General features: G+C 43.8%; 2 protein-coding genes across 2 annotated transcripts; both read right to left on the bottom strand.

The window, feature by feature from the left end:
• Positions 1-1,003: 1,003 nt before the first annotated feature.
• Positions 1,004-4,706, bottom strand: LOC110926256 (1-aminocyclopropane-1-carboxylate oxidase homolog 3). The gene is made up of 3 exons (XM_022170011.2): positions 4,007-4,706; positions 1,917-2,294; positions 1,004-1,382 (listed from the first exon to the last, which is right to left on the bottom strand). The coding sequence occupies exons 1-3, from the start codon at positions 4,454-4,456 to the stop codon at positions 1,116-1,118; spliced, it is 1,095 nt and encodes a 364-aa protein (XP_022025703.1). The 5' UTR covers positions 4,457-4,706; the 3' UTR covers positions 1,004-1,115.
• A 10,001-nt stretch (positions 4,707-14,707) lies between these two features.
• Positions 14,708-16,885, bottom strand: LOC110925292. Its single transcript, XM_022169251.1, has one exon. It carries the CDS (start codon positions 16,883-16,885, stop codon positions 14,708-14,710), a length of 2,178 nt encoding a protein of 725 aa, XP_022024943.1.

Genomic DNA, 16,885 nt, shown 5'->3' with positions numbered 1-16,885 from the left:
GTGTCACGTGACCAGTAAATTTAAGTTTATATGTTATGTAGTATTCAATGTATCCTGCACACGAGCCAAGCCGAGATTCATGTTTGTTTACTTAGTTACTTGTATTTCTTAAAATTATTCATTCACTTGTAAACTAACTTATGAATTAATTTTACACGGATCTAAGATAAATTATTGTTAGTATTCCAAACCAAGATTCAAACAAGAAAACATGATTAGAGTATTAACGGACTCCAAGTTAAGCGTTCACTTTTGTTGCACGCTACTAAGACAGTGTGCAGTGAAGGCGTTAAAGCCTCCACGTCACACCGAGTGCCAAACACCATCACCCTCCGCCATATGGCGGCTCCATGGAGACCCATTGCCATTTGTATAACGGGCATGAAAAATAATAACGTTTTTACAATCCACTTTTAAAAAAGGTAAAAAATAATAACGTTTTTAGTTAAACCACTAAGCTAGTACACCTGGTTATTATGTAGCTAGTTATTGCCTCACTGCCTACATGACAGTGATGTGACAGTAAGTAGTTATTATATTTTTTAGTTTTTTTTTTTTTTTTGAAAGGTGAGAGTCTACTTTGGTTGTGAGAGCAACTCCCACACCCCCCAAACCGGGGGGCCCTAGCCAAGTCTGCCCAGACTACGTTGTCTTAACCGGGCCCGCGCTGGTAATCAGACTTGGTTACGGCTTTCCCCCGGAAACCGTTCTGCCTCCACACGAGAAGCCTCGCTAAAGTAACAGCCGGATGAAAACCGGGGGCGGGCTCAGGCTCAGGCCCGCGGTCCTTTGTGTCCACGGGACTCCTCGCCCTCATTGCCCTTACCCCCCAAATGCAACAGGTGGGGATCGAACCCGGGTCTCCAAGGAAACCCAAAGTTCTTTCCACCACTCCACTACAAGTGGGGGATATTATATTTTTTAGTTAATCCACTACACTTACATGCTCTAAGATTCTTATTTAATTTATTTCAGTAACTGTATTTTTACTTTTACTGTACTATTATGTAAAGCAGCCATGTTTAAACTATTCAAACAACCCAACCCATATGATATTTAAAATACAAATCATATGTTACATCAAATGATACAAGTTTTCAGATAACCATACCAAATCAAGCCCCCTTTGTGTTATCCGCTTTGTAAAAATTGGTCAATGTTTTCCCATCAAGTTCCTTAGTGAAAAACCTTCTCATGTAATCTTCATATTTGAATTCTCGGTAAACCGCGGGTTTTGTGGTGGATATGAGCTCCGGGAACGGGCCGTATAGTTTATCTCGGTTGCTCGGATTGAAAAAAACAGCAATTGAAACACGCGCGCCTTCAACATGGTTTGCTAATACACGATGCTGCGCGCTTTTGTATTCGTCATTTGACATCATCTGTAAAATTCAACAACATGAATATAAATTTAGATTAAAATTCATGTATATAATTTGAATATTTTTTTATACAAACCAATACATTTGAAAAAAAAAATATATATATATATGTTTAAACCGTCAAACCGATAAAACCAGTTGTTCTAGCTAACCCAACCAACCCGACTGGTTCGATTGAGTTAATTACTGTTTTCGTCCCTGTGGTTTGTCAAAAATCACTATTTCAGTCCCTGTGGTTTCACTTTTGTAACCATTTCAGTCCCTGTGGTTTCACTTTCGTAACCATTTCAATCCATTATTCTGTTAAGTACAGGGACTGAAATTGTTACGAGGTGGACTGAAATGGTTACGAAAGTGAAACCACAGGGACTGAAATCACAATTTTTAAACTAATGGACTGAAATAGTGATTTTTGACAAACCACAGGGACGAAAACAGTAATTAACTCGGTTCGATTTGTCATTTCCCAAATATTGTTAACAGTTTAACACATAATAATTTTCATAAAAACCGGTAGAACCGGCTTGTACTTGCCTGAAGCAGATCACCTATGTTGACAACAATAGCACCATGAACCGCCTCAACATCGGCCCAGTCATCACCACACTTGACCTGTAGCAACCCACCCACTTCATTCTGGACCACCATGGTCAACACCCCCGGGTCGGTGTGAGACGTCAGCCCCACCGTGAGCTCCGGCTGAGGACACTGGGGATAATAATGGGACGCAAACACCCTCCCTTCCAAACACGACAGTTCCTTCAATTTGTCACTTTTTATACCCAATCCGTCGCATAAAATCGACATCAACTCTTCACCTAACCCAACCGCCGCCTTGTCCCATTCCGCCAGCGGCTCCCTACACATCTCCGGCACCGCCTCCCAGTCCGGTGCTACAGGTGACATCCTCACCTGCAGGGAGTTAAGTAAGCTAACCGGACAAACGATTGAACACAAACAGTTCAACCATCGAGGCTTTCTTGTTCGTGTTCATTCATTAACAATATAATCGTAAATATAAAAGTAAACATGAACATCTGTTGGGGTCTAAAAAAGTTAATAAAACAAAACTAAATTGTAATGGGTGTATTTTTATTTCACAAAATTAGGCTAAATTGTAAACTATCTAAAAAATTAAATAAACATATAAAAGAACCAACTTAAACAAACGTTAACTAACCAACATAAACGAACGTAACTAAACAAACGGACATAAACTAACACTCATAAACATGAATGAGCTAACAAGTCATATATTATGTATTCATGTTTGTTTGTTTAATCACCGGGGTAATCCTTTACCCAAAAAAATGGTTGTTTGTTTAACTAAATCAACAAACAGTATTTTTCGTATCTGTTCACCATCATAAACAAACTTTTCACCAAACAGGTCATTAACTATTTATTAAACGTACGGGTAGCGCAAGCTTATTTTAACTTATGAAAGTTAGAGCTTGAGTTTGGCGTTTATTATTTATTAATTAATTTATATTAAATGTAATTATTATTTTTTGTAAAATTATATATAACATAATATATACATTTATTATTTTAGAGTAAATTGTCAAAATCGTCCCTGAGGTTTGGTCATGTTTGCCGGTTTCATTCAAAAACAACTTTTTTTACAATACTGCCCTTCACTTTTGGGATTTTTTGTCATTTTCATCCAAATGTCTAATTTGGGTTTATTTGGCATTTATGGATGAAAATAGCAAAAATCCCAAACCTGAGGAACGATTTTGGCAAAAAAGTTAGACGTTCGGATAAAAATGGCAAACTAGCCCAAAAGTGAAGAGCAATATGATAAAAAAAAAGCAAATTGGAAAATAATAATCCCATCTTTCTGAAATTGGCCGATAATAATCCCAAGTCAGTTATTAGCCAATAATAATCCGACCTCGTCCAATTTTTTTTGTAAAATAGTCCGCCGTTAAAATAGCTTAACGGAGTTAAGTGTTTTTCCGAATTACAAACCGATGTTTTAGGGCTTTTGATCAGAATAGGGATACGAGTCGATTGATGTAAAACTTACCTCGAAATACTGCCCCCAACCCTCGGAAACGGTGCTTCAATTCGGGTGTTTAACTTCCAATTAACAAAATTCAAGCCATTTAGAACACAATTTCGAGGTAAGTTTTATATCAATCGACTCGTATCCTCGTTCTGATCAAAAGCCCTAAAACATCGGTTTGTAATTCGGAAAAACACTTAACTCCGTTAAGCTTATTTTAACGGCAGACTATTTTACAAAAAAATTAGACGGGGTCGGATTATTATTGGCTAATAACTGACTTGGGATTATTATCAGCCAATGCCAGAAAGATGGGAATATTATTTTCCAATTAGCAAAAAAAAATTGTTTTGAATGAAACTGACAAACGGACCCAAACCTCATAGACGATTTAGGCAATTTACTAATTATTTAATTAAAAATATATAAATAATGGGTTCGTTTAGGCTGGTGCTTGAGCTCGATAAATAAATCCCGGACTCAGACTCCTTTACTAGAAAGAAGCTTATTTTTATGCAGACTAAAGCCCGGCTCATTTCGAGCTTTTTTCTGAACCAATCACAAATAGCTCGGCTCGTTTTCACCGGTAATTAAACTTCGTTTACAAACCTACCTGGAGAGTATCTCGCCAGCTGGCAGCCTTTGACTGATACAAGTCAAAGTTGGTAGAATATGCCGCTCCTTTACCAGCCTCCCGGTGATAAAACCGCATCTTATATTCATTGGGTTGCTCAAAAAACTCCTTCATTGAACCAACTGCTGAATCAATTACAGTTACCGGAATCCTGTGATTAACAATCTGGAAAAACCCAATCGTGGAAGCCGATTGCCGGATTTGTTCAACCACCGTTGACCGGTCGCCGGATAAGTCAACGACCGGAACGGTTAACCGAGGCCGGTTTTTGGGTTTTGGACCGGGGAGATTCTCCGGCGGGTGGTGGAAGAACCGGGGAATAGTGGTGATGCCGGAATCTAACAACCCTTTAACGCCGATTTTTGATTCGTCGAATTGTTTGACTTCTTCGAGACGATCATAGTCTTGTTCAGTGGTAACTGGTGCCATGGGTGCTATCGTACGCCGGTGATGAATGATGATATGAATTGTTTTGTAAAGAGTAGTTTATATTGATGGAGTTAGTTAAGAGGTGTTTCTGGAAGATTGTGACAAATATGTAGCGTGAGAGAAATGGTTGTTGAGGCAACGTAAGGTGTATGTATAATTGTATATACACACGTCTTTGACTAGAAGGGTGTCGTGTAAAGCTAAGTAGCTAACTGGTAAGGTGTATCATTAGTCTGGTACATTCCTGTACAAACTAATTTTAGTTTTTTAAACTTTTACATAAAATATAAACTATAAAAGATAGGGGGTTTAATGGTAACATTATATGAACTAATTATTATTCCATATATAAATTATCAAAACTTTTTTTGCATCATGACTATGACTTGTACCTCATGTTTATGTTTAGGGGCTTTTTCCAAAAAAAAAAAAAATAATAATAACTTAGATTTTTCACTTTCAAACTTATAGTTTTTTCTTTTACATTTTAATCCATTTAAAATTTTTACTTTTAACTCAAACTTTTTCATCTTTTCTAAATTAACACAACACTTTATTATTTACAACTTTGGTCCTCATTACTTTTTTATCTTTCGCAAGTTTTTCGTTTTACGTTTCGTTATAAATTTTGCGAGTTAACATGTCGTAGCGTGCATGTGAGGTTCAACTTTTTTGCTCTATTTTTTCATATTTGACAGTCGATGTCGTTGTGGCATTGGTGCTACTTGACACGGTTTACGAACGTTTTTAACCTATTAAATTTTTTACTAATATTTTGTTTCGATTAGCCCTATACTTCCTTTACTTAAAAACTATTTTTTACGTGCATATTTTATGTACGGGTATGTATAAATTTGATTTGTTCTACATTCCGACGTAAACTTTTTTTATAGACGAGTCAGGTCAAGTATAATACGTTTTCGTTTAAAGAAACCATTTTTACATGCATATTTTTATGTACGTTTTGGTATAAATTCAAGTTGTTCTACGTTTCGACGTAAACTTTTTTGGGAAATGATTCAAGTCAAATATAATATGTCTTCGTGTTTATTTTATGTATGTTTCGTAAAGTTTTTTTCGAACCAAGTGGAGTCAAATTATGGTTTCTTTTTCTCCCCCTTTTCCAAAAGCTCTAATTAATCCCTTTCGATTACACGTGCATATTTTCCTTCATATCCGTTACGTTTTCTATGTATGAGTTGGGTCACATATAACACGTTATGATTGTTCGATATCAATTCCATTTACTTTACGTTTGATCCAATCACGATGCTTATATAGGTTGCACTGAGTTCAACTGGATACGTCGAAATGTGTGTTTTCATATGGTTGATGCATCATATAACGTTTGGACTAATCTATTCAATGTTTACGATGTACCCGCGCCGTAATTTGGGCGGATCTTAACCCTAGTTTAAACCTAAACGGTGATTCTATTTACATCTAACTTTTTGCTATTTACACAAAATGATTTGACATTAATAAATTCAAATTTATGTTTTTCTTTTATAACTTTCAATATATAATGTTTTATTATAAAACAAAACAAATACAGTTTTGTAATGTGCTTATTTTCAGGGCTGGCTCTTAAGGCATAGCTACCCAAAACAAATACAGCCTAGGGCCACCATCAACAAGGGGGCGTCCAACTTTCACAAAAAAATTTAATATATGTATATGTATTGGATCTGGGCTCTAGAAGTTTAGTATATTCATTAGTAGCAAGCCTAAAAGGGAAAACCAAATTGGAGTTAATAAATGAAATAAGGCCCAAATCGCATGTTAAATCAAAGCTGAGCGGCAATATCAAATCAGTGAAATTATGGCGGCACTAGCAGTTTTGCCACTTTCACGCTTGGAAAACCCAATAGTAGGTCTAATGATTTACTCTGCAGTCTCCCATACACGAAATCGCATGCCTTTTTTTATCGGTGATGAAACACCAATTAACACAAGGTTTATCGATGGGGTTATTTCGTCTGTGGGGTTCAACCTCTTTTCTTGCTCGTAACAATGGCTTGGGATCTGCAAAACAGTAAACACCGTCAGTCTCGTTAAGAGGGGGAGAAGGGGGATTTCCCTCTTAACCAGGCTCCGGCGTGAGAATAAGTACTGTTCTGAGAAATAAACAGTGTGTGTATAGGGTGAGTATGGAGAGTAAAGATCCTGAACCTGAATGATGAAGGGTCTTATTTACAGCCGGAGGGTGAAGAAGGGAGGAGCAGCTGTGCCAGCTATGGGCGCGTGCCAGCTGTCCGACCAAGGGGAATATCCTCTTGGTCTGCTCTGTCACGGCAGGTGTAGTGGTACACGTGGCGTTCCTACATTTGCCCACGCTGGATACCTCGTACTGGCATTGTCAGCCCTGCTCCCTAATTTGTCGCAGGCCTATGTGGCGTTCTGCGAGTGGTGACACATGTTGTCCTTTATGTCGGATAGAGCATCTTCGGCGCCAGCTGCAAGTCTTCCAGAAGTTTCTAGAAGCTTCTGGATTGCTTCGCTGATGTGGACGCCTTGTATGCGCAAAAGTGGTGTGGTCCCTGCCATGTAGGCAGGGAATTGGGACCATACCTCTTCAAGTCCCCCCAGTCCAGTGTGCCTTCTAGTTGAGTTGATCGTCTAGGAGGGATTCTGGACTTATGAGAGTAGTGGGTTTTTGCGGCGCGTGGAGTTTGGTGATTTGGAAGAAAGATTTGAACCAAACGGACGCGCCGCGCGTGAGTTTTTTGGCCCTCTATAAAAAATGAGCCAAGTGGATGCATGGTGCATGGGTCTTGGCATTTTGTAAAAAATGAGCCAAGTGGACGCACGGCGCGTGGGTCTTGGCACCTTGCTAAAAATTGAGCCAAGTGGACGCACGGCGCATGGGTCTTGGCACTTTGTTAAAATTAAGCCAAGTGGACGCACGGTGCGTGGGTCTTGGCACTTTGTTAAAAAATGAGCCAAGTGGACACACGGCGCGTGGGTCTTGGCACCTTGCTAAAAATTGAGCTAAGTGGACGCACGGCGCATGGGTTTTGGCACTTTGTTAAAATTGAGCCAAGTGGACGCACGGCGCATGGGGAAGTGTTTGGTGTGACTATCTGACGTCCCTGTCTTATCGGAGATGAACAGTTGCTTTTGCAGTTACTTTCTGTCATGTCAGCCGTTTCTGTTCCCCATGTTTCCCGAAAAAAGAGCCGACGTCTTCTCTCTCTTCTGACGTGTCATTCCGTGATTGGCTCCTTTTTCTGCATTCTGACGGTCCACTACCCATCGCATTAAATGCGATGGGTATAAATAGGAGGCGGTTCCCCATTCATCTTCACTTTTTCAAATTTCAAGTGTTCTTTCCTTCTATCTTCCCCCTTCATTCTCCGTTGTTTTCGATAGTTCTCTTTGGGTTCTTCTTTCCTTCTTCTTTGTTTTTGCGCCATGTCTAGTACGAATCCCACCCAACGGAAAAGAAAATATAAGGGGAGGGCTCCTCCCGGTCCTGACCAGGCGGTCATTAGTTGGAAGTAGGAGGAGTTCAATAATCTGGTTGGGGGTATGGGTTTCCGTCCCGAGTGGGGAGCCCAGTATCCTCCTGTCGGTTCCACTGCCTTGGACGCCCCTCCGGGTCATATTACGTTGTATGCCGCGTTTTTCCGGGAAGGTAGTTTCAGATTACCTATTACAAAGTTCACCGCTGCTGTGTTGAGGGGGTATGGGCTTCATATTTCACAGCTTAATGCTATTGGGCTTCCACGGATTACTCACTTTGAGTATGTCTGTAGGGCTTATCGTATTGAGCCTACGTTTCAGATGTTCAACGTGTTTTATAGTGTGACGTATGCTAGCGGTTTCTATTCGTTTCAAGCACGATCAGGTGTTGCTCCGGTGTGTTCTGTGCCCTTGAAGAGTCTTCATCCGTCGTGGTGTAATCCCGATAGAGATGCCTTATCGGCAGGTGAGCCAAGGAGTTCCGAGGGTAGACGTTATGGAGGACTATGCTGCCCAGGATTGGTACAAGAGGATAACCCAGAAGGCGACTGCTATTTCTCAACTGGAGGAGATGGCCCTGGTTGGTGCTGGGATGAGTTTGTTGTGGGTGCCCAAGAATCCGTTGGGTCAACCCGTATACAGTTATCAGGGCAAATGTATGTTTCTTTCATAAGTTACCGCTGAATTATTCTCCTTTATGTTTGTTATGTTTTCTTATCTTCTTGCCTTTTTGCAGTTGGTTACAGCTTGTTGAATGTCCTGGACCCTAAGGCGGCGGGTGCCATGGTAGAAGCTATCCAAGCGGAAGGGAACCCGACGTGGTTAGACCAGATCCGGGGTCGTTTTTTGCATCCAACTGATGAGAGCTTGAGTAGATATGCTAGCGAGGTTCTAGGTGAAGATGTTTTGAATGACTCTGTCGACTCGGGTCGAGAGGGTGTTATTGTCCTTTCAAGTGGAAGTTCTGACCAAAACTTTGAAGATCTAACCTCTCGTTGCGCGCGTGCAGGTACCGCGCAGGGTGATGTTGCTGAACCCGTGCACGAGGTTGTCGGTGATGATGATGTAGAGGTGCCTGTTGACTCTTCTGCTCAATTGGAGTCGAGGAAAAAAGCGAGAACTGATAAGTCTGGGAAGAGAGAGGGGAAAGCTGAGGGTAAAGCTGCTGGTTCTTCTCGTAAGCAACCCTCTACTCTTCCTTGTCTAGATTATGTGATAGTTTCTGACACGCTGTCTGGCCTAGGGGCTGGTGAGAGGAATCGAGAATCAGATCCTGATGATAGTGCTACTCTGACTGAGCACATGAGGAAAAAAGCCATCGAGGATCACAAGCGCAGGCTTGATGAGCAGTCCGCTGCTCTTTTTGCTGCTAAAAAAGCAAAACTTCATAAGGAGGTCCCCCCAGCACCTTCTGAATCTGAGATTGATCTTGGTGTGTTTAGTGGAGGTCGTGGGAATCTTTTGGAGGAGCTATATGATACATCTGCCCCTCCTACTGGTAATTGGTCTTTAATTGCGTATTGTTTTTTCGTTTTCTTCGAGTTGTTCTTAACTCTTGTTTTATGACAGCGGCCAAGTTTGGCAAGAAACCTCGTATGGTTGATATTTCTCAGATCACGCCGCCCACTTCCCCACCGTCGAGGACGGTTGATTTGACCCCTCCTCGTGATGATGCTGGGACAGGTGAAAAGGGTGGAGAAGGGGTTGCTGAAGATGTGGGTGAAGGCGGTGGTGATGCTGGGGTTGTTGGTGGTGATGGTGGAGCTGATAAAGGTAAGGGTGTTGAGGTGGAGGGAGAATCTAGTGAAACTACTCCTCGCCAAACCGTTTATACTAAGCATCCTCCTGGTGGAGGTGGGGCTCCTTCTGGTGTTGTTCGCAGCCCGCAATTTGAGCATAACCCTGCTGATTCTTGGGGTAATCCTGCTTGCGACGACCTACCACACGCCCCTCGCTGGAACCTTACTCAGGGTTCCAGGATGGACGATGTGAACAACTGCCATGAATTTTTTTGCTATGTCTCTTCCCCGGCTGAGAGGATGTTCCAGAAAAACCGCAACCGATTTGCCTTGTTGGACGACCATGTTCGTGCCGGGGTTAATTTCTTTGCCACTTCTCAGGAGATTCTTCGTGAGTGGCGGTCAATGGGAGAAGAGACTCTCGAGTTTGAGGAGTCAAAGAAGTTGTTTGCTGAAGAGAGGGAGAGATTTAATGCAGAGAAGAAGGGCTTGCAGTGGAGGGTTGCTGATGCAGAAAAGAAGCTTGAAGAGCAAAAACTGTTGAATGATCAGAAACAGAAGGATTGGGAAGTCGCGTGCGCGCGCACGAATGTTGAGATGCAATCTCAGCGTGATGCGATCGTGCGGTTATCCGGTGAAAAAACAGAACTTGCTGAAGAGGCGCAGCGGGCGCGAGTTGCGTCTGAAAAGAAAGAGAAAGAGCATGTCGATCGGATTGACAAGTTAGAGGTTCTTGTCCAGCAGAAAGTGGCTGAGTGTGAGGCTACACAGCGCCTTCTTGCTGAAAAGACCGCTGAAAGCCAAGCAGCAGAACTCCTTGCTGAGGAAACATCTGCCGACACTAGATGGTTGCTTTCTCGTGGTCTACCCTTGGTAATTTGTTTTGCTCTTTCGTGTTCTTTTATCTTTGTGATTTTTTATTTGGTTGCCTTGTTTTATGCAGCTTGCTGACCGTATTCTGAATTCGACTGAGCTTGCCACGTGTATGTTTGAATTGGGCCAAGCGGGTTATAATAGCGGTCGTAAGTTTGGATATGCTGAAGGCAAGGCTGCAGCTGCCAGCAAAGAGAAAGACTTCCATTTTGAGTTGTATAAGGAGGATTGTGACGGTGCTTATGCTGCTAAGCGCAAGGCGTTTTCAACCCTTGACTTTGCCGTCGTCCGGGCGGCGCAGAAGTTGTCTCGGAAACCAGATGGGGTTGCTCTTCTGAAGAAAGCCCTTGGAGATGATGCTGATGCGGCAGGAGGTGCTGGCACCAGTCAAACCTGATAGGTGTGTTCCGGTCTGTGCGTCGCGTATGGCCCTGAATGGGTCTGTAATGCTGAATGTTTTTAGACAATTTTATTTTTGTTTACCTTTGTGCCGTGTATGGCCTTGTGCACCGTGGATATACGCGCTTGATATGCTTTGTTTAATGCATATTTTATCACCTGTTTGGCTTTATGTGAATTTTGTTATCGTCATAATATGTGCATGTTTAATTACTTTGATTAGGTGTCACGAATGAATTATGGCGCTGACAGGCGATGTTGTGTTACTACAACGTTTTATTCTGTCGTTTGTATGCGCGCGCTTATATGTGACTTACGAAGTGATCGAGTTGCAGGTTATTGTGTGAGCTCAGTTGTGTTAAGCCTTGGGAGCATTACAATGTTTAGTTACCTTGCTATCGATGTTTTCGTGTTTATGTGGGCACGAAGTTTTATTTTGGCGTTTCTTAGGCTTTGGTTGTGTTTCTGACCCGGCTGTGCACTTGGTTGTGACGAGCCTTGGAGGTCTACAACGTTTCCTATGGTCGAGCCATTGATGTTTTCGTGTACGCCCAAAGTAATAAATGCAGTTGTGACAATAAATTTGCATAAAGTAAAGGTAGCCAAACACTTCTTGTATTATAGTAAATGTGTTGGCAGTTCGCCCTTTTACAATTACATAGTTGTTTTACATGTAGCACTTTCGGAGTTGTTGAGCATTCCAGGTTCGTGGAACCTCTTTGTCATTGATGGTGCGCAGTTTGTAAGCTCCCTTGTCGAGTACTGCATCAATTACGTATGGCCCTTCCCATTTGGGCGCCAGTTTTCCGGGCTTTTCTGCGTTGGACGCTTCATTGTCCCTCAGGACGTAGTCTCCCGGGTTAAAAGTGCACACTCGGACTCTGGAGTTGTAGTATTTTTCCAGCTTTGTTTTGTATTTGACCTCGTTGATTGCTGCCATCTCTCTCCGTTCTTCTAGGAGATCTAGGTCGATCCTCCTTTCTTCTTCATTGTTGATTAGGTTCATTGAGAGCATTCGCGGAGATGGTAGCCCGATTTCTGCTGGGATGACTGCCTCGGACCCGTAGACCAGGCTGAATGGTGTCTCGCCGTTGCTTGTCTTCGGCATTGTCCTATGGGCCCATAGTATGCTGGGCAGTTCGTCTACCCATCCTCTTCTCTTTTCGCCTAACCTTGCCTTGATACCATCAACGATACTTTTGTTGACTGCCTCTACTTGACCATTCCCTTGCGGGTGCGCAACCGAAGAGAAGGTATGCTCGATGTGTAGTTCTTTGAACCATCGTTCGAGGTCGTCTGCTGCAAAGTTAGTTCCGTTATCGGTGATGATTCTGAGAGGTAGGCCAAAGCGGCATATGATTTGCTCCCATATGAATCGTTTGACGATTGCCGATGTAGTGGATGCAAGTGCTTTTGCCTCCACCCATTTCGTGAAATAGTCGACTGCGACTATTATGAATTTGACTGCCCCTGGTGCTTCTGGGAAAGGACCTACCATGTCTATGCCCCATTGTTGAAAAGGCCATGCGGTGGTGACTGGTACTAGTTCATTTTTGGGGCGCATGGTCTTTGGCGCATGTCTCTGGCAGCCACTGCACTTCCTTAATTCTTTCACGGCATCGAGATGCATCCCGGGCCAGTAGTATCCGGTATTCATCACTTTTGCCACCACCATTCGAGGCCCGGCATGAATACCACAAATTCCTTCATGCACTTCCCGGATTAGGTAATTTGCGTCGTCGGCATCAACACATCTCAGCAGCGGGCCGAGATATGACTTTCGGTACAGTATCCCATCTGCCATCTGATAGTGTTCTGATTTGTATTTGATCTTTCGCGCCTCGGCTTTGTTTTCGGGAAGTATCCCTGACTGCAAGTACATGATTATCGGTGTCATACAGGACGTTATTCCTGTCTGGATGACACTTACTTCTCTGAGTGGAACGGATGGGTTGCTCAAAACCTCTATGCGCACATCCTTTGCTAGGTGCTGGAAGCTTGTTGATGCGAGCTTACTCAACGCGTCTGCCGGCTTGTTCTCGCTTCTGTTTATGTGATGCACCTTGTAGGAATAGAAGGTTTGTAGTAATGTTTTTGCTTGACTGAGATAGAGTGCCATAACATCCCCTTTGGCTTCGTATTGGCCGTTTATTTGCCCTGCGACAAGCATGGAGTCCACATGCGCTTCGATGTGTCGGACCCCCATTTTGATTGCCAATCGTAAGCCAGCCAGGAAAGCTTCGTACTCTGCTTCGTTGTTTGTGCTTTTAAAATCGAGGCGTATGGCGTACGTGAACTCGTGTTTATCGGGGCTTACCAGCCTTAGCCCTGCGCCTGCTCCATCTTCGTTAGATGCTCCATCGGTATATAACAACCATGGCTTTTCTGTTTGCTCTTTCTCAGCCTTTTCCATGGCTTTGCACTCTCTTTCCTTGTCATCTGGAACTTATGTCATAAAATCTGCCAAGACTTGGCCTTTGATTGATGGTCGTGGTCTGAAAACCACGTTGTGACCTCCCAGTTCTATTGCCCATTTGGCTAATCTTCCTGATACTTCTGGCCTTGCAAGGATGTTGCCGATGTTGTAGTTTGTTAGCACGTGGATGACGTGATTGACGAAGTATCTGCGCAGCCGCCTTGAAGCATGAATTAGTGCAAGAACTAACTTCTCCATGATTGCATATCGGGTTTCTGGATCGGTCAAGGTTCTTGACACGTAGTAAACTGGTGTTTGGACACCTTGACGATCGACAAGAAGCACAGCTCCAACTGCCCTATCGGAAGCTGAAAGGTAAAGTACCAAAGGTTCTCCCTTGTTTGGTGCGGTTAAGGTTGGCAGTTTGATGAGGCAATCTTTCATCTTGCGGAACGCGTTCTCTGCTTCCGGAGTCCATTGGAACTGGCTTTTCTTCATACAATTGCGCAAGGTTTTGATGAACGGAAAGGATTTTGCAGCATGATTAGCTAGGAAACGGTTGAGCGCGGCTAATCGTCCTGCTAACTTTTGCATGTCTTTGATGTTTGACGGTGAGGGCATCCTTTCTATAGCTTGGACTTTTTCCGGATTCACCTTAAAGCCATCTTTTGTGACGATGAAGCCTAAGAACTTTCCTTCTTCCATTCCGAATGAGCACTTTGCTGGGTTCAGCTTGATACTTATGCTGCGTAGCGTGTTGAAGGTCTTTTGGATGTTGATCAGCATCGTGCCTTCTTCTTTGCTCATAATCACCAGATCATCCATGTAGACTTCTATGTACTTGCCGATGGCGTCACTGAATGTTTCGTTCATCAATCTTTGGTAAGTTGCGCTCGCATTCTTCAAGCCGAAAGGCATCTTGGTGTAGCAATACAGCCCTGTTGGCGTGCGGAATGCCGTCTTATCTTCATCTTGGACGGCCATCTGAACTTGGTGATACCCCTTGTAGCAATCAAGGAAGCATTTCCATCTGAATGTTGCCAAAGAATCGATTTTCTCGTCTATGTCTGGTAAGGCGTAGCAGTCACGCGGGCATGCCTTGTTTAAGTCTTTGTAGTCGACGCACATTCTCCAGCTGCCGTTTGGTTTCTTTACCATCACTGGGCTTGCTACCCAAGTTTGGTATCTAACTTCTCTGATGATGCCTGCATTTAGTAGTTCTAGTACTTGCTCTTTCATGGCGTCATGCTTTATATCACCCAGGTGGCGTTTGGCGTGCACCACTGGTTTTGCGTCCTCTGAGACGTTCAGAAGGTGCTCTGCAATGTGCCGTGGAACACCAACCATGTCAGCTGGTGTTCAGGCGAACACGTCCATATTCTCATGTAACAACTTCTTGAGCGCTGCGCGTGTAAGATCGGACATCGCTGGTCCCAGGGTAACTGTTTGCTCTGGGTGAGCGCTATTCAACACCCATTTTTCTGCCTCTGCGCGTGGCGCTGGTTTGCTTGCCTTTGTAGGCCTCATTTCGTCTGTTGCTAAGACTTCTTTGCTTGCGTATATCAGTGCGATGCCTGTTTCCATTGGGAATCCGATGGCCGAGTGTGGTGCGGAGCAAATCATGCTGAAGTCTCCCTGTGATTCTCTCCCTAGGAGAATGTCATGCCGTGAGTGTGCAGGAAGTACCATGAAAGTGACTTCTTCTGTTCTTGAATTTCGTCCGTCCGAGAGTAACACCGGGAATGATATCTGTCCCAGGGGAAAGACGGCCTCATTGCAGAAACCAGTTAGTGGGTAGTCCACTGGCTCCAAGCGCACCTTGTCCTCCTGGTCAAATTGATTGAAGCATTGTTCGTATATGATGTCCGCGGTGCTCCCCGGATCAATGAAGATGTAGTCTGTCTGATAATGACCAATCACTCCTGGGATGACTATTGGTCGTTTTTCCCTTGGGCCTCCTCTAACAACTGGGAAGATGACTTGCTTCTCACGCCACGAATCATCTTGTGTACGCTTGTTGTAATTTTTCTTTGGTCTTCGTGGGCCTCCCTGCACCATGTGTGTCTCCAACTTCCTGAGTTTTCTGTTATCCGACCCTTCGTCTCTTCTTTGGATTTGGCGATAATCGCGCTTTCCACCTTTGACCAGGTGAGTGAGCTTTCCATCCCTTAGGGCTCTTTCAATTTCTTGCTTCAGGCTGAAACAATCGTCGGTGAGGTGACCCGTATCCTTATGGAATTCACAGTAGAGATTGGGATCTTGACCCCTTTTGTTGCGCATCTGTAGGGGTGGTTTGAATTGATGGTTTTCAGTGGCCAAGACTTCCGACGGGGTCTTGGTTAATGGCGTCCACTGTTTCTCTCTGTTTTCTCTCTTTACTTCTTTTCTGTGTGCTATTTGATTGATCGTGTGCCGCGCATCTTCTCTTGGTGAGCTTCTTTCTATATGACTGGAAGGCCTCCATGACTGGCCTCTGCTTTTTCTGCCATATCGGTCATTAGAGTTATGTGCGCGTTGATGGTGGTCGTCACCGGTCAACTGTTTGTCTGTCTGTGCTATTGTCTTAGCGGCCTCAATGAAGGTTTCCCAATCTTTGGGTCCTCCGTCTCTACCTTTCACGCGCTTGATCAGGTCGTCACACTTGACTGCCCTCATGAAGTGCGCGCGCATCATTTTTTCTCCCACATCCCCAATCTCCAAGCATTCTTTGTTATATCTTGTGATAAAATCTTCCACGCTTTCGTGGTCTCGGCGCCATATGTTTAGACAATCTGCTGGGTCTCTGGCGTGCCTCCGCTGTTGAGAGAAGTGTGCCAAGAACTTCTCTCTGAAGTCAACCCATGATTTGATTTTTCCTGCTGGTAAGTTGTCGAACCAGACGCGCGCTGCGCCCACGAACGTTTGTGCGAACAGGTGGCACCAAGTTGGTAGGTTCCACCCACCTGTTGCTCCTGCGCCTTTGAAGACCTGGAGGTGATCGTCTGGATCTGTCAATCCGTTGTATTTGCCAACGTTGTGCGGCAGCTTGGTTTTGTCTATGGCAGCTGTGGCAATCTCCCTGATGAATTTCGAATCTTCAGCCATGTCATCTGGACGATAGCTTAGGGTATAGTCATGCTCTGCCTTTGGGTTGTACCCTGCGCGCTTTGCGGGCTTGTATGCTTCATGCTCTGGGTGAAATCTGCTAAACACCGTGGTTTCCCCTTTGTACGTTGGGTCGTCCTCTTCTTCGTCCCATTCTGTGTTCATGTTGCGCGCGCCTAAACGAGCCTGGATCGGTTTCCTTTGCACGTTGGGATTCTGCACAAAGTTGCTTCCTGTTTCGCCATAGGTATCGCGCGTGTCGTGCGCGCTTGGCCTTCTCACATTTTGAACTGGTCCTCTCTCAGGACGTAGGTTCCACGTGTTAGTCTGCTGAGTTGTATGTGTACTCAGAGACTTTGGTGGTGGAGTTACAAATGCTGACTGGTTAGCTTGTGCCTGGAGTAGAGCTTGCTGTGCGCTGAGTTGCGTATAAACGAGGTTTATGGACGCCAT

This window comes from Helianthus annuus, chromosome 17 (assembly GCF_002127325.2).
Source record: "Helianthus annuus cultivar XRQ/B chromosome 17, HanXRQr2.0-SUNRISE, whole genome shotgun sequence".
Classification (NCBI taxonomy): Eukaryota; Viridiplantae; Streptophyta; class Magnoliopsida; order Asterales; family Asteraceae; genus Helianthus; species Helianthus annuus.
This window is presented reverse-complemented; position numbering and strand designations above follow the sequence as displayed.